General features: G+C 40.1%; 1 protein-coding gene across 8 annotated transcripts in view; it reads right to left on the minus strand.

Annotated features, from left to right (window-relative positions):
* Window positions 1-18,892, minus strand: part of DIP2A (disco interacting protein 2 homolog A) — a 105,250-nt gene that overhangs the window by 76,135 nt on the left and 10,223 nt on the right. For all 8 annotated transcript variants that reach the window (XR_004752208.1, XR_004752210.1, XR_004752209.1 and 5 more), the window contains exon 2: window positions 2,895-2,966. Coding sequence is in view for 5 of the 8 variants with exons in the window: in XM_035331085.1 (XP_035186976.1) it covers window positions 2,895-2,966 (72 nt within the window). In the remaining 3 variants the exon portion in view is untranslated. The remainder of the gene's footprint in view (window positions 1-2,894; window positions 2,967-18,892) is intronic.

Genomic DNA, 18,892 nt, shown 5'->3' on the forward strand with positions numbered 1-18,892 from the left:
ATACCTAAATGAGAAAAAAGGGGTAACACTTAAGATTTTGGGATTGTAAATGACCAAAACAGAAGAAAGACATAAATGCTAAGTCTGGAGCAGAGGAAAACCGCAACACAAATCGTATCAGAATTTGTGCAGAAAAATACTATCTTTTATTAGAATCAGTAATACTTGGGAAGAATTAGACAAGTAGAAGAGCAAAAAAAAATATTTCAGATTTATCATACAATCTCCATGCTTCACTTTTGCCAGACTTACCAGCTAGTAGAATACTTCTCTCTTTCAAGAAACCTTGATGGTAGAATTCCCTTTTATTATATCGCTAGCAAGCGATACTCCCACTAGCAATATTCCCACTCACTATACTCTAAATCTACTCTCCTTTAGTTTAAAAACTGCTACCCCTTGTCACTACACCCTGGCAAAGCATCTCTTCCCATCTTTCCTGTAGGTTTCCTTTAGGTACTGGAAGGCCACAGTAAGTTCTCCCCAGAGCCTTCTCTTTTCCAGGCTGAACTACCCCAACTCTCTCAGCCTCTCTTTGTAGGAGAGGTGCTCCAGCCTTCTGGTCACCCACCCTCATGGCTTTCCTCTGGACTCACTCTAATAGATCCATGTCTCTCTTGTACTGGAAACACCAGACCTGGGTGCAGTTCTCTGGGGAGGTCTCACAAAAGAGGAGTATAGGGGGAGAATTGCCTGCCTTGACTTGCTGGCCATGCTTCTTTTGATGCAGCCTGAGATATGATTGGCTTTGTTGGCTCATTTCATTGTACCAGATTTGTTTATATACCTACCAAGAGACATGACACCTTGGTGATACTTGAAGCATACTAGTTCACAATGGAAAACATCCATATTGTAAAAGTTCTCTCCACTAGGTGTCTTATCAATAACACAAACAGATATCCTTCAAGAGATGCGTGTACTTTTTACAGTAAGTCAGTTCTCTAACTACAAAAGACTCCAGATTTGTCAGTCCATCCATTATTCTAGTTAATTCACTGTATGACTGAAGTAAACAAACTTCCAAGACCTTCAAGTTGAAGTTTGAAGGCTGGCATCTCAGAAAGAGCAGCTTCATCACAGTTAATGAAGAAATGATCCAATATGTTCTGCTAATCCAAACATATTCATAAAAAGTTGAAAAGTTAACTTTACATCAAGAACATTATATATTAGATCAGACATGTGCTACCCCCTCAGCACTAAAAAAGCTAACAGGAACGCAGTTATGCGTTGTGGCTGATTACAACCATGTAGCTGATCCAGAACAAATATTTTATTGGATGTTTCAATGCAGATCCACTACTGACTGCAAAAATATGGTCTCAAAATGTAGCAGTTACCTTCAAGTCAATAAAGGTCTTTTTTGACATCCCAGGATTTGACGGCAATTTATATATATAAATATATATTGCCGTCAAATATATATATATATAAAAATATATATTGCTGTCAAATATCTATATATTTATATAGATATATAGATATATATGCCATCAAATATATATATATATGTATATATATATATATATGTATGTTTTTTTAATCTCATTTCTTCTGCTTTGGCTTGGAATGCTTTTTGAGTTATAACGCCAATTCCTAAGAGGCTCTTAATGTTCCTTAAGAGAGCATCTGTTTTTTTGTTTGTTTGTTTGTTTTTAAACCAACAGACCTATTCTCAAGAAAACCTAAAGTCAAAGTTGGAGGTCAAGCACAAGTTTTATACATTTTCAGTCTGCAGGGCAAGGGCAACTACCAAGAGGACTTGTGTTCCAGCTCCTTTACCAGCTTCATAGCCCTTCTATGGACATACTCCAGGGCCTCCATGTCCTTCTTGTAGCAAGGGGCCCAAAACTGAAAACAGTACTTGAAGTGTGGCGTCACCAGAGCAGAATACAAGGGGATGATCACCTCCCTGGTCCTGCTGGCTACACTACTCCTGATACAAGCCAGGATGCTGTTGGCCTTCTTGGCCACCTGGGCACACTGCCAGCTCGTGTTCAGGAGAGCATCAATCAGCACCCCCAGGTCCTTTTCCTCTGCACAGCTTTTGAGCCACTCTGCCCCAAGCCTGTAGCACTGCATGGGGTTGTTGTGGCCTAAGTGCAGGACCCAGCACTTAGCCATGTTGAACCTCACCCCACTGGCCTCTGCCCATCGACCAATGCTGTCCAGGCCTCTCTGGGGGGCCTTCCCACGCTCCGGCAGGTCAACACTTCCCCCCAGCTTGGTGTCCTCTGCAAACTTAGTGAGGGTGCACTCAATTCCCTCATGCAAATCATCAATAAAGATATTAAAGAGGGGGCCCCAATACCGACTCCTGTAGAACACCACTGGTGACCAATCGCCACCACTCTCTGGGCCCTCAAAGACCAAAGCACGATTACAGCACAACAGCTAATTGTGATTAAATCACAAGTGTCACAGTATTGACAGACAGAAAGGCAGGATGGGCATTTCACTTTTTGGCCATTGAAGATAACGTATGGTAATAAATAGCTGTAGTATGTAGTAATTTATAATACAGCCTGTATTTTGAAGAAATTGGGGGGATGTTAAAGAGGAAGCAAAAGTACAGGAGTGATGATGAGTAAGTATTTTCATTTAATGAAACTGGCCAACTTGCTTTCAGGAGTAACTATTCATTACTGAAGTTACCTTAATGTCTTAGATGCTGCTCTCAAGCTAACAGAAATTTGTTAAATGTTACCATTTAACATTTCATATAGTGTTAAAAAACATTGCAGACCTCTTTTTTTTTTCCACAAAAGTAGCCCTTCTTTACTACCAGTTAGATGCTATGTCAATCAAATGTTACTAATTCTTAAAGATAACTTTTCCATTCTGTATTTTCACAGATTTATTGTAAAAGGTGTAACTTATGAGTCTCTTACCTTGAATTAGCGGTATGTACCGTGCTAACAGCTTTGCTCTTTTCTTTTCATAGCCTTTCTGAGTGATGTCTCCTAAAGAAACAAAGAAATAAATTCATATTGTTTGGAACGGTACTTAAATAAACCTTATTTACATAATAGCTATGAATAAACTCATTAGCTTTGGAAAAGTCACATTAGCAACAAAGAACTTAGTAGGTCAGAGAAACAATTCACGGCCATATACACACCCATGCAGTGCTACCTGCCCACATATGAGCACAAGTGTCTTATATCTTAGAGCTATACAATACAGGAATAATTATTTTGTCTGCAGCGCTGCATTGAACCCGGTTCTAGAGATATTTGCCATAATGCAGGACACAGCCTAAGAGATTTGCAGTGTAATAGAAGCCATTGAAGATGACAAACCTGATTCTGCACGCTTCTGTGGCATCAGAAACTCTTCCTGTAACAAGACTTAAGAGACCATGCTTTTGGATACTTGTGCAAGACCTTTCAAAACTAGATTGTACCACTCACTCTGCCTTCAAATTCTAGGAGGCAGTAAACTGCTCCTAGCAGTACGTTTTATTCACATTTGGTATCTAGTTGTAACTCGTATTGTGGTCTTCCTTGTTAAGACACGATGAATCTTTTCACACAGAATAAAAAGAAAACTTCTACATAACCCCAAGTAAGTTTAGGACCTTTCAGAATCTGGTACATCCTTGATTCTACTAACCAAACAAAAACGGTTCATGCATTGCTAACAGCCAGCTTAACAAGTTGTTTTTATTTTTAAAACTAATGAGCTTCACCCATTTTCTAGACTGCAGCATAGACATGAAAACAGTGATCACAAACAAGCTTAAAACCAATCCAACTCTCAAAATCCACACTTTCTCAAAGGCTTGCAAAACTCAGAACAACTTTTCTTCATGCATTGAATATTACAAAAAAAAAAAAATCTCCCTCTGTATTTTGAATGTTCCTGAGGTATTTGTCTTAAAACGTAAGTTTGGCTTTAAATACCATCCACAGCTGTATGTGTTCTGAACATTTCCTCAAACATCCATCTACTCCCTCCTACATTAGCAATCAGCAGCAACAGAAGTAAAGTCACTTCATTCTACCAATCCCACCAATTATGTGAATATGCACCATTTAAAGTTACTGACAGCGTGAAAAAAACAAACAAACAAACAAAAACACAATGAGAGCTTGAAGATATTGCTAAAAACAAGCAAACAAACAAAAACCCACAAAGGTACGTCCCAGAATGCCTCAGTCACTGCAGGTATCTCACACTACAACCAAACAGAATGTGCCACTTTTTACTCAGAAACCTGCGTAACTTGATATCAAACTTAGGACATAAAACAGAAATGCTTTGGCTATCACTTTTGCTAAGCAGAAAAGTTTTTAACAGAAAATACATGGAAACATAATTATGTATATTTAATATTATATATCATTATACAATTATATAAAAATGTGACACTAAAACTAAACCTAAACAAAACCACAAATGCAGTCAGATGTGTCTGAGTATAGATGATGAAAATGACAAAGTATGTTCTTTAAATAAGTTGTTTCTACAAAGAAGGAAGGAAAATACCAGAAAAAAAGATCTATCATTTTCAGTGGTGGTGGTAGGAAAACAGAGCAGCACAAGCAGGAAGAACAGTATCTTAAAACATGAGTAATTTAGAAGACTAAAGCAATCCCTCAGTAAATTATTTAAGTGACAAAAGCTGTGCATAATACAAGTTTTCCATACCACAGCTACACTGAGGACAGCAATTTTCACAGCTCCATAAAGGATTCAGTCCTTAAATCTAACCTCTGTGCAGGTCAGCTACTTTGTCAGGCATCATCCAGCTGAAGTGGTATGCTGTAGAAGCAGCAGCTCAAAAGACAAGGTTGAAAAGAAAGTCTCATTTAAACAAGAATCTCAAACTTTTGCTTCCCACTGCATCTGCAAATTTGTTGATTTTAGTGGATAAAATGAAGAACACTGACTCCAAGCATTTTCCTTGAATCGTGTTAGGAAAAGTCTGAAGTAAAAAGCATCTCTGTAAACTTTCGCAGCCCTGACGGCAGGTCAGAGAAGCTAAACAAGGATTTTTCTTCTTTTCTCAAAAACTCAGTGGTGGGATCCGCCCCAACAATCACTCCCCACCTCCTTGCCCACTATGGTGCAATGGGATTAACCCATCACTTTGGGTTCTTTGTAATCCCTCGTCTCTTCCAAAAAGAGATGCTGAGCCACATCTGGTACACCAAGGCCACAGCTGCTGTCATTTAGCCACACTTTCTCCCTAGTTATTAGATGACACAAAAGCAATCTGCGGTTTCTCAGCCTCGCTGAACCAGCTGGGAACACTACAGCGTTAGGCAGCGGTCTGCAAGGTTTGAACTGTCAGTTCTCTGCCTGGGATACCTGACATATTTTAAAATATGTCGGAGGCTCCAACAAAATTAATCTAGACAAAGATGAAAATGTTGGAATTTCTTGAAGTGATCTATAACCATTATTTTCTTAATTTGCGCACAAAGAATCTATAATGTAGTTACCCCAAATCCATTCAGGCATATAGCTGCTGATTAAGGGAGCCAAGCTCCTTTGTGGCTTCAGCTCCGTGCACTGAGTCCTAAGAAGTTTCTGATGGAGATGAGCTGCCTAAGAAGCAGACAAAGACAGGAGAAAAGCTCATGGAAAGGTGAGCTTTTTAAACCAAAAGGTAGTATGTATTTTTAAAAAAAATACAGTATCTGTGGTAAAGATACAAAATAACACAATGCAATATAATGTTTCTAGGAAATTAGGCCTCCCTAAATAAGATTTTACATTACATCCACAGAAGTCATCTGCTGTGAGCTCAAAGAAACTAGTGAAGTGCTTCAGAGTTCCTGGATGAACTACAACATGATAACTATACTGCAAAACTGAAAAAAATAAACCAGCTCAATTACTCACAGAAACATGGAGAAAAGTAAAAGAGTTGGTACACAGCTTTCAGAGCAGGAAATAAATAAATAAATAAATCCCCACTAAAAGCAGAACTCTTCAGGGTTCAAAATCTTGGGAAGCCCCAGTATGGGTCCCTGCAATGGCTGAACTTATTTGCGCTTATATACAGTTGCAACACTGCTTACCTGGTATGGAGCTCGAGTTAAGAACCCATGAATGGTCAGCAAACATGAAGCACTTCGCTGAACCAGGGACATGGAAAGTCCAAGACCACAGTTTGCAAAGGTCTACGCTGATTATTCTGATCCATGGCTTTACCTGTCACGTTTAGCTGTGTTTATCTAGCATACACAATACGCACGTTCAAATTCTGCAACTGAGTGCTAACAAAAATAGAACGATCACCTCGCTGTGACTTTCTGCTTAGAAGGCCATTAACGAGACCGTCCCACACCACCCTTGTCAGCACACGTTTTGGACACATGGGTTTGTTCCTCTGCCCATTTCCTCAGTCATTCCTATTTGATGACCAAAGGGCATCTGTTTGCTACTGATATGAAGAAAATAATTTCTTCAAAAGCAAAATGCGAATTTGTTCCTAAACATTTTCACATCCTTAACTGGACAAATCTTTCTTAGAACATACAGACATGCCCTTCCTCGCAAGCAGGAGCCATCTCTTCCACACTTTTTCAGAACAATAAGGACAAAAATTGCAATTTCTGCCAACTATGCTTTATCCTCATTTACCTCATGAGAAAGAACCAAACAAAAGCCAAGTTTGGCATCTGGGGTATTGAATTCTTAAGCACACCACTACCACCATGCTTCAGGTTCAACGTAACATACTGCTACCATTTCCTTGCTGAGGCTGTGGCTAACCAGCACTATTTTCTATAAAGTCACATTTATTAAACACAAATAATGAAATGCATCATTTTAATTACAAGAAGTACTGAATGCAATCCTTTTTTTTTTCTTTTTTTTTTATTGGCTACTAAGGGAGGACAAAGCATGTTACTGAAAGTGAAACAACTCCAGCAACAAAACAAAAAATCTGTTTCCAGAATTTCACATGGAGTAGTACTCACAGCCAAGGGCTGCAGTGTGACTGAGAAATACTCCTTTGCAGTAAGATACCCTCACTTGCCAATATAACAGTGTTGTTAAAGAGGTTCAACGTGATTTTTGTAGAAGGCAATCTAGGAGCACCCCTGCAGCAATACACGTCCTTTCTCAAGTAGAGTCACCATCAATTAAGTAAGAGATACATAACGTCACGGCATTTAGCAAACCTATTTAACAGTGCCAAAATACCTGTTGTCAAATTGACTTACTCTCCAACATTACTTTACATGGCAAACTGAGTATTCAAAAACTGAGAATAAAACTTTATTTGGCTCCTGATTCAACCTTACTAGAAAAAGGACTCGATTTTGCACTACTTTTTTCTTATATTTTTAGAAGTCCACTTCTTTCATTTCTGTACTGAGTAGGACTGTGTAACTACTCAAAACAAACCGTAGTATGGACTGAACATACCACCTGCTAAAAAGAACATTTTCCTGCCAGATTTGCTTGGACAGTTCACTTCAAAGCTTAACCCAGCTGCTGGCATAACTAAATGAACAGAAGAGCCAGCACAAGGGGTCAGCAATCCTCCATCAACAGCACTGTGGGTTCTGTCAGAATAAATTGGTCCAATCAGGTTGTACAGATACCATTTTACCACAATATATCTGGAAGCCATGGGCTTACCTACTAAATCTACCTTAGTTATCAAGCAAAGACCTACTTCCTTATTTAGGACTCACCAAAATGTAACACTTACTTGACATTTTTATAAACATCATATGAAGGTCATGTCGATTTCACCTGGTCTTTACTCCAGCAAGTAACTGATTTTTATTTCAGCCACTCAAAATACTGTTTGGTTGAATAATACGTATGGTCCAGCCTTTGTATTACCTTTATTTTATAATTCAAACCTATTAATGCATAACTTTCGGCATAACAAGGCAAAGAACACAGACTCCAAGCAGTTTACCTGATCAGCCTGACAAACTGCTTGGCACTTGACCATTCCCTCAGTAAGCTACTCACATGGCATGCAGTCTGATTTAAGTGAACTATTGTATGGTTTTTGTTTGAGCTGTTACTTCATTAGAGAAACGTGTTAAGTAGAATTCAATCCCAGTTTTGGAAGCTGCACTGCCATATGAGTACTTTAAATTGAAAAAGTAAAAATAACTGAGGAATGGACTGGCAGCTCAGTCAGGAAATCAAAACAGTGCACAAGAGGAGGAAAGCACAACAAACTGGCACAGTTATCTTTGACTACTGACTACTTAAGACCTGGTAACAGTTTCTTCCTTCCTTTCTCTTACTCGCACACCCAACTAAACCCTTGGTATATATTACTGACTGTCATCACAAACGACATCAGCAGCATCACCTTGACATTTTTTCCCAGCACAAACTTTGGAAGTGTTACTACTTCTAGAAAGACAGTATTGACATCAGAGAACCTTTGTTCTCTCTGGAGAACAAAGGACCGATGTCTCCAATTTACCTTTCCCCAAGTAGTCACTTACTTTACATATCTGCTCAAATTAACAGCATAGACTCAACCTTCACTTGCTTGGGATGTGAATTGCAGGTAAAAGACTAATCAAGAATGGGGGGTTCAGTTATTTTCATCTACAAAAATTACATTCCATTCCAAATTTTTATTGCTACTCAAGAGTTACAAACACACAAATACAGCATTTTTCAGCACTAGAATTGTGACTAGCGATACGGTTTTATGCCTTGCCATTTCATAGATTAACGAAACCAACTTATACTGAGTTTGAGGTTAATAAGAACTACAAATAAGTAATGGATTCAGCCATATACTTGATGTTGCCTTTAAACCTACTTTTCAAGCTACTAATCTAGTTACCTTTATTACTCTCACTGTAATCTAAAAATTTAGTATTCAGATGACAATTGCTTGAGATAAATAAAGTGTCTATAGTCAGGCCAAACATAGGAAGTCTACTAAAAATGTTGCTATTCAGGAAGTAGCCCTATTAATAATCGCATTTTTAAAGTCCCAACCTTAAGTTGCTTTTTAAATAACTCTGAGTGACTTTCAATCTTCGTGGTTTCTTACAATCACATCACTAACTTCATGGAACACTTTTTTCAGAGATCCCTTGTGGTCCTACAATCCAGTACTTGGTCCTTAAAGATAAACAAGGTTCTCAAGTCTTCTGTATTCATATGTACCTCATCCTGTCCTAGGATATGCTCATCTATTATCTGCTAGTTGCCTGTGTTACTCAATGCATCCTAATTCATTCAAAGGATACATTTAACGGATCTTTCTGAGCTGTGGAGTGTTCCTGGTAAGCCTCCTCCATTTCCTCCTCCATTTCTCTTCCATTTCTCAAGCAAAGCCTTCCTGAAATGTTTCCTCTCCACATTCTTTTTCTAGTACCACTGAAAAATTAACATCAGAGTAATTCAGGCTTGGAGAGACCTTAAGAAGTCTCTAGTCCAACCTCCTGGTAAAAGCAGGAAAATTAAAAGGTCAGATTGGGTCGCTCAGGTATTTATATAGTCTTGAAAACCTTCAAAAACAAAGACTGCACAGCCTCTCTGGGTACTCCAATTGCCCTCAGGGAAAAAACGGGCGATCCTAATCCTTCTCCGTATCTCCTGCCAGATCCAGTCCTGCTTCAAGTCCACTGCCTCCCATCCTCCCTGCATGTGCCACTGTGAAGAGCTTGACTCCATCTTCTGGATAATCTCTTTGAAGATGAAGGACAAGTTCAAAAATCCTCTCCACTAGAATCCCCCCACCCCCTTCTCAAAGGCTCATAATGCAAACTGCCCTCAGCTGCTGATTTAAAGTTGTCTCACTCCAGTGCACTAGGTTAAACATTCCCAATCACCACTGAAAAAGAGCATCTCCTATGCCTTCCCTATGTACAACAGGGAATTCCTTTAAGTATTTCTCCTTTCCTGAGTTATTTGAGAAATCTGTGATTTTGATATGATAATAATCTATACTTCTCAGGATTCCTTCGTCCTCAATCTACTTATTCTTTCAGTCTCAGTGGGTGACATTTTTATTCTGCTCGGTAGCTCCAAATTTCTAACTCATGTAACTTGACATCAATTTCATTCTTCCCTTTTCTAATTCATCTTTATAGTTGCTTTTGATAGGCATCAAAAACGGGCAAGGTTTTTAACCAGTCTCCTGCACATCAGATTTACCTGCCATCCCTGAAGGACTGTAAATCTCTCCACAGGCACATGTTCTTTTGTGAACTGGAATATCCAACCAAGCACTATGTATCTTTCAAAAAATGCTTTGATGTTTCTGTGCTCTGAACCCAGGCGTGACAACATTCATAACTACAGAAGAAGGGATGAGGAGGTATTCTATATTGCTCATAGCATTTTCTCCCATCTGCCTCCAGATATGGAGAATATTGCAATTTTAAGAGCTTTAGCTCTTAAAATCTGCCAATACTAAACCTCTGTTTTCATGGTGGCCAGTTTCTTGCTTTCTTGAGTCTGGGAAACAGCTATTCCCACATCAGGTTGGAGACAATGATAACTACTTAGACAACTCTCTGTATTGTCACAGCTTGTTTTTCCAAACCACAGTATTTCCTTCCTACCAAACCCCTAATACTGATCTTGTACAAAGGAAGTCTGGCTTCAGGTAAGAAAGACAAGAGCATTCACCCACTGCTGATCAGCAGTGGAAGAGTGGCTGAAGAATCTGCAGCACAAAACCACGTCTCAAACATCATAGACTTTCTCTCTCTCTCTCTCAAAATACACATGCAGGTTCAACAGCAGCAACAGGCAGGTGAAGATTCTAAAAGTTACCAGGTACATAACAGAAGGTAGTGGGTGTAGTAGCTAAGGAAGTTCCTAAGCCAAGTCCAAAAGACAAGGGAAATAGCATTCAAAGAAAACACTAAAGAAAATTGATGAGGTTACTGCTGCTGAAAGACCCGCTAGTTCTGCTTACATCCCCCAGCCATTGCATCTTCCCAGCTTTAGCGTTCATGTGATCACAAAGTACATTGAATTAAACACAAACCTGGCAAGTTTAGAAAAAGTCAGGATGATTCATTTAGTGCCAGGTAAGCTGCTAGGTCTTCTTCCTTCCTATAGATCCTAGATCCTCTTTTTCACTTTTGACATCTGCCTACAAGGAAATATCAATAAACTACAGAGCAAATGTAACTGTACTAGAACAGTTACGAGTGCCAAAGTCAGGCAAACTCATTCAAGAGGTTTTCCTTTTTGTTCTTTAACACACGTGCTATTGCCATCTTTCTCATTACCATACCATACTGCTTTATTCAGAGCTTGTATCATATTTGGTCTGCAAGTTTGGTGCTGTTATTAATACAAGTGCTGCTGAAAGGACAATGAAAATTGCTTCAGTTCATTAAGAGGGTGGCTGAAGAGGGGTGTGGCAGCAAAACTATTTTTCACCCTGGCAAGCAGGCAAAAGGTGCGGCTGAATGAGACAGGATTGCAGCTGGAAGAGACCAACCTGCTCCCCTTCAGTGTGCCCCGAACAACAGCTTCTGCTACAACACTGCACCAGCATTCAGACCTTTCCAAAGCCTGACTGAGCTCAGCAACCCCGCAAAATATATTACATATATTTGAGAAAAAAATAGATGGGTAGGGAGGATTTCTTTTAAGTGAGTGATCTGAACTGACTCACAGAAGGGTCTGTTGAGTCCCACAGTTAGCATAGAGGATCAATCCCAGTGACTGTTAAAAGAGTTCTTTAGTAATAATAAAACACAATTGTGTTTTCCTTGAGCTCTCCTATTGCTAGTAGCTTTCACCACAGCTCCTTCACAGCAATCACAATTAAGTGATTATTAATCACTTAATCTCCTGAAATCTCTTTATTAATATGTACTTTTAATATGGTACTTACTCATCTGTGAATTTTTTAAAGTTCACCTATTTGATGCTGTACCAGTGAAGCACAGCACAACCTTCTCTAGAATTGCAATTCTAAGGCAAAAAAAAAAAACACAATGCCACTCAGTACAAATATAAAAACTCTGCACAAAATACAAGCATAGACAAACATTACTGTTACAAAGACAAATATGGGACAAAAACATCAGACTGAAGCTTGTCTATTCAATCCAATGCAGTCCCCTTGCAGGCAAGTACTGAGAAAATCTACATGATCACATTTATTTTTCAGTAAGACCTCTGACTCATCCAGTACACTGAGGAAACATTGTTCAATGAACAGAATATTGAATAGTTTTTTGTTTCAAGTTCTTCTGCCAAGACATAACAGCGTTTGGATCAGAGGAATGCCAGAAGAAGAAGGTCACAGTCAGGGCACCGAATGGAGGGTAGCTGTGAGGAGGTTACTGGGCCGCCATCAACGTGGCCACACTTTCTCACCCTCGAAACATTTGAATTTATTTATGCTCAAAATGATCTCAATTCAGGTAAGTTATGGTACAAGAAGTCATCTGATCCTATCTTCAGATTAGTCTGCACAGGGATTTATTTCAGGGGTGCCCCTAAGGTTCCCAGCAGCAGCTCTTGGTGTTTGGAGCCTGATGGAGCAGCAACAACCTGCAGAACACCTGGGTCTGGTAACGGTCTGGAAAGCAGGACACCACAATTAAAAATAAAAAAAGACAGCACCACTTGTACAGAAATCGATGTCTCCAAAGATAACACCTGGATCTGTTTTCACCTTGTATAATCTGCATTTCCAAAACAGTTTCCAGACATCTGCAGAATAAAGCTGACCTATCAACTGATAAGTTGCTTTTTACTCAGTTTCTTGCAACTCAATTTAAGAGATCAGAACATAAAAAATGTCTGTGGAAAACTCACTAGCAGCAGAATCGTGCTAGAATCATAGAATCATGTAACACCTGAGTTGCAAGGGACCCACAAAGATCTTCAAGTCCTACTGCTGGCTCCACACAGGACCACCCAAAAATCAGACAATCTGTCTGAGAGTGTTGTGCAACCATTTCTGGAACTCCAGCAGGTCAGTGCCTTGACCACTGCCTGAGGAGCCTGTTCCAGCACCCAACCACCTTCTCAGTGAAGATCCTTTCCCTAACCCCCAGCCTGACCCTCCCCTGTCCCAGCTCCATGCCGTTCCCTCGGGTCCTGTCGCTGTCCCCAGAGAGCAGAGCTCAGCGCCTGCCCCTCTGCTCCCCTCGTGAGGGAGCTGCAGGCCGCCATGAGGCCTCCCCTCAGCCTGCTCTGCTCTGGGCTGAGCAAACCAAGGGACCTCAGCTGCTCCTCATACATCTTTCCCTCTAGACCCTTCACAATCTTCATTGCCATCTTTTGAAGGCTTTCTAATAGCTTTATGTCCTTCTTACACTGTGGTACACCCCCCCCCCCAAAAAAAAAAAAAAAAAAAAAAAAAGGTTAAAGCAATAGATTTTGACTTTCGACTCCATAAGCCTTGGCAAACTTAAGGCACCACAGGCATTACCCTTCCAAATGCAGTGTTACAGCGGCACTTTCTCACTAGGAAGTTATGTTTAATAGCAACGCATTAAACTACTTAATGTCTAGACATGCTTTATTAAATTTTTAATAAACAGAACAACGACAAAATTGTCAGAAGATCAAGCTGCTTGCTTTTTCAAGTTCAAGCAAATGGGCTTCCAGAATAGATAAGAGTTTATGGATGGGGATCACACAACACGGGGAAGGTGGACAGGTGGGCAGGGGGATGACATGGGACATGGCATGGATGCCATGTGATTTCCTGTCCAGTACTTGCTCGGTGTATGTTTATTTAACAGGTTACTTGAATTCTGTTTCCAGCACAGCAGTTCACTAATTTATAAAAAATCTGTTTTGCAGAAGTGCTTCTAAAAAGGATGTTGTTTATTTCGTAAGTAACCAATGAGGTCTGAATACTGCAATTTTAGGAAAGCATTACAGAGCTATACAATATTTACCTTCTGTTCCCACCAGAAAGGACTGGGGCATAGACATCTAACCATGCAAATACAAACAAACAAACAAAAACGACTGTTCTATCTGAAAGTTATGAATTTGTAGTTACTTTTTTCAGTATATACACTGTTATGACTCAACACCACATTTTATATGACTATCTCAACTACCACCAAGGCTTCAAAGATTGTGAGATAACAAAGGAAATACACTAGCATTTTTAAATTGACACCCCAAATCACATTTAAATTGTTTGATGATTTAGTTTAAACATTCATAAGACAAAGTCTTTACTATTTCCAACAGATAAACGTTTCAATGCTGCATGTTATTTTACATTGGAATAAAGAAGTCCCTATATAACTAATAAAAAAATACAGGTACTGTCAGAGTTAAGGATTTCAAACAGCTATATTTAGTCCCTTCATTCTCAGTGATGATCAGAAGACACTTTAATAGCCTCAGCGCATTTTATAAACAGCTGTGGAATTTAAAATCCATTAAAACCCAGTTAATCTAATATGTAGAACTTCCCCACATTTCCTCTACAAATGCAAGTTTCACTTGCTCATTCATCCAAATTGGTCAGGATTATCACAAATTCCCCAGTATTCTCTCTCCATTCTTACCTTATATGAGGAAAAAAAAAATCCAATCAAGCTACTATCCACAAATTTACCATTGCTTTATCAAGTCACAACAGTGTTTTACTTTTTAATTCCTGGAAAATATAGCCTTTCCACAGGCTTGCTGGACAGCTTCTTATAAGCCATAAAAGCTTATGTCCTGAGTTACATCAGCTTCCCCATTATCTGTTAGCATGACCCTTAAACTCATTTTTTTATTTTTTATTTTTTTAATAGAGAAGGCTGGACAATACTATCCCAAACTGTTTTAATCCTAACCATTATTTCATCTGGTTTCTATGTAACGGTTACTATATTCTTTAAGGCAGGATCCGGCAATCTTAAGTAATAAGCTTCTACTAGAAAATGACAGCGAGGTAGCCCCCGAGTCGCCTCCAAAAAAACTACAGATCATTTTCTATGGGAGTAACCCAAGGAATAATCTCCCAAGCTGTGTAACAGCATCCTCCTTAAAAATTCAAGTGACAAATAGGTAACAAACAATAAATGGCTAATACACAATCTCTGAATATACTGGCATTAAGTCATACAACCAAGATTTTAAGAACTTGGCTCTTCTGTTACAGCTCCAGCCCCTCAGAGCCTGAGCAGCATATAGTTCACTTCTCATTTACATACCACCTTTATTCCTTACGTGCAGATTTTTTACTGCTGAAAATCTGTTTAGTACTAGTAGAGGCATATTTGTGCAAGATTTCTGTTTTGGAAATATAACTCCTTTCCCAAGAAAACTACCTTAGTGTATTACTAAAAATACTGTTTTACTAAACATTACTAAAAGTTATGTTTTTCAAAGCTCTCAAATTTTAAGTTTTTCAATCTGCAAAATTTTACTGATGTTACAAGAGTCCATGTTTCTTAGTACATATCTTGGTCTGTAAGAAAGTAACTGAATCATAATATTCCTAGAGTCTCTATAGTTTTCTGGATAAATCCTCCTGCACTTCAGAAATGAGATGCAACATTTTTAGCTTCTCTAGGGAACAAGGGCACCCCTCTGATAGGCTCACTAACCAGTTGAGTCAGGAAGCTGTCTTCCATGCACTCCAGGAACATTCTAGACTACTTCCTCAGAGCTGCATTGTATTTCCAGCATACGGGGGCTTGTTTGAGCACCCCGTCTAATTGCAACCAAAGGAAAAACTGAGCGCAGACAGGTGTTCTCATGCTGGAAACACCACAGTATCACACTGAGGTTTTGCATGCTGTTTGTAAAGCAGTAACCATAAGGTGTGATGGGTTTCTGTGTGGCCCATGTTCCCATCTACCCTGGGCATCAAAAGGACTGCATTTGGCAAAAAGCTGCAGGATTTTACATCACAAAATACATCACTAAGGCCCATCTGGGAACATACACCTACATATTCTTGAAGTCTTTTCCTCCCTAAGATTTTGCAAGCATTTAGGATAAAACCAAACATTTTTCAGAGCAAATTAAAGCCTCTTTGAAACTGAGCCTCAGAGGAGAGAGATACAGAATAAAAACACCTTAGCTAAGCACTACCAAAAAAAATGAATATTTTTCTCCACTTGTCATATCTTTTAAACCGATCTCCAACTGTACTGTCATCTCCAATTACAAAGGAATGGTATGCTGTTAGGTTTTCCTTCACACAGAAAAAAGAAAAAAAGAAAAAAAATAAAGTATTATTACAAATAAGAATTAGAAGACAAGAATTACTGCAAGTGACCGACACTGGGCAGAAAGAATTTAAGTCAGAATAAAGGAGGAGTTTGCCTTGGTTGGTGAGGGCTGGGTTAAGGACCGATTAAGCAAGCTGGACATCCACAAGTCCATGGGTCCTGATGGGATCCATCCACGGGTGCTGAGGGAGCTGGCAGAAGTCATTGCTAGACCACACTCCATCATCTTTGTTAAGTCATGGGCATCGGGAGAGGCGCCTGAGGACTAGAGGAAAGCAAATGTCACTCCTGTCTTCAAAAAGGGCAAAGAGGAGGACTCGGTAACTATAGACAGGTCAGCCTCACCTCCATCCCTGGTAAGGTGATGGACAGCTTATCCTTGGCGTTGTCTCTAGTCATATCAAGGATAAAAGGGTCATTAGGGGCAGTCAACATGGCTTCAGCAAGGGGAAGTCATGCTTGACCAACCTGATAGCCTTTTATGAAGATAAAAGCAGGTGGGTAGATGATGGAAAGGCAGCGGACGTGGTCTATCTTGAGTTCACTAAAGCATTTGACGCTGTCTCCCACAGCATCCCCACAGCTAAACTGAGGAAGGGTGGTCTGGACTTTTCAGTAGTGAGGTGGACTGTAAACTGGCTGAAGGAAAGAGGCCAGAGAGTTGTGGTTAATGGGACGGAGTCCGGTTGGAGGCCTGTGCCCACTGGAGTCCCTCAAGGGTCGGTTCTGGCACCAGTACTATTCAATATATTCATCGATGACTTGAATGAGGGAATGGACTGCACCATCAGCAAGTTTGCTGGTAACACAAAACTGGGAGGAGCACCTGACACGCCAGAAGGCTGTGCTGCCATCCAGCAAGACCTCAACAGGTTGGAGAACTGGGCAGGGAGAAACTTAATGAAATATAACAAGGGCAAGTGTAGAGTCCTGCACCTGGGCAAGAACAACCCCAGACACCAGTATAAGCTGGGGACTGCCCTGCTGGAGAGCACTGAAGGGGAGAGGGACCTGGGGGTCCTGGTGGACAGCGGGATGACCACGAGCCAGCACTGTGCTCTTGTGGCCAAGGCGGCCAATGGCATCCTGGGGTGCATAAGAACGGCTGTGGTTAGGTCAAGAGGGGTTCTCCTCCCCCTCTACTCTGCCCTGGTGAGACCACATCTAGAATACTGCATCCAATTCTGGGCCCCTCAGTTCAAGAAGGACAGGGAACTGCTTGAGAGAGTCCAGTGCAGAGCCACAGAGGTGATTAAGGGAGTGGAGCATCTCCCTTACGAGGAAAGGCTGAGGGCGCTCGGTCTCTTTGGCTTGCAGAAGAGGAGACTGAGGGGTGACCTTATTAACGATTATAAATACATAAAGGGCGAGTGTCAGGAGGATGAGGCCAGGCTCTTCTTGGTGACATCCAACGATATGACAAGGGGCAATGGGTCCAAGCTGGAACATAGGAGGTTCCGCTTAAATATGAGACTTTTTCTTTTCTTTTTTTTTTTTTTTTTGAATGGTGAGGGTGACAGAACACTGGAAAAGGCTGCCCAGTTATTTTTGGCTGGAGCAGATTTCTAAAACTGTTCAGGCATTGAACTTCACCAAAACAGTGAACTGGTGTGCTGGTAGAGCGGGAAAAGGAAGGAGAGACTGAGGGGAAATCACTGCTGTTAGGTTAAGCAGGAGAACTGTGGTTTGGCCAGGCTGCTGGCACTCATGTGACAGCATTTGTCCCATGTCTTTGTCCTCCTCCACCCTGTGCTTCAGCCTCCTGACTTTGTAAAGCTTGTTCTCATCTGTTATTGGGCAGGTGATTGGTACTGTTGAGGGGTTCTGTCCAAAATCAGAGGCAGATTTTTTTGTAATCTGAGAGATGCTGTAATTAGAACTATCCCCAATGTTTCAGAGTTATCCAAGCACATTAATATAATTGCAGCAGTAATAAATGGGAGTCTTTTACCTGTTTGTTGGATTACTACAGTGAAAATGAGTTTTTCACATTTTTACTGGTGTATTTAACACCCCCCTTTTTAAATACTTCAAATTAAAAGTCTCTTCCTCAAAAAGGAGGCACAGTTTCTTCTGCAGAGGAAATATACTGCTGTTATTATCCAAGCCTCAAGAGAGATGGCAGTTTAGAAAACTGATGTGAAGAGTTCAAAGTCCTATGTATCCCTCTTTAAGGTTGTGAGATAAAAACAAATTGATCTGTAAAACTAGAGTGGATTTTTTTCTCCCCTCTATTTTAGAGGGTAGTGAGAAGTGATTTTGAGGTTTGTCATTATGGAGTATTGGGTTGGCCTTAAAGACGAGCAGTAACCAGGTTGTAAAGTCTTACTGGAGCAGTGAAGTAATATGGTTGACCTTGGTTTTGTCTATAATGCTCCTTCCCTTTTGCTTTGATTCCCTCTTTCTCCATCGTTTTCATTTTCTGTCAGTGTTATATTCTGCTCCCCCTGCCTTTTTTCCTACCTTCTGGGCCATGTGAGGATGAGTCTGGTGTGTGTCTTAGCCAAGAGTATCCTTACACTTCTTATCTTCTGCTGCTTTTACTGAAAGCAGTTGCGTGTTTACTGAAAGCGTTGCCTACTTGAAACCTGTGGATGTAAGGACATCCATTCTTCTTATTTTCCTAATTTTCTTGTTTCTTTCATTTCTAATTCCTTTTTTTTTTTTTTTCTAGACTGCTTTTCAAAATTAACAGCTACTTTAGAAGACAGATGTGAGGTAATATTTTCTCATTTATCCTTAAAACAATACTCTGCTAC

This window comes from Oxyura jamaicensis, chromosome 7 (genome assembly GCF_011077185.1).
Source record: "Oxyura jamaicensis isolate SHBP4307 breed ruddy duck chromosome 7, BPBGC_Ojam_1.0, whole genome shotgun sequence".
Taxonomy (NCBI): Eukaryota; Metazoa; Chordata; class Aves; order Anseriformes; family Anatidae; genus Oxyura; species Oxyura jamaicensis.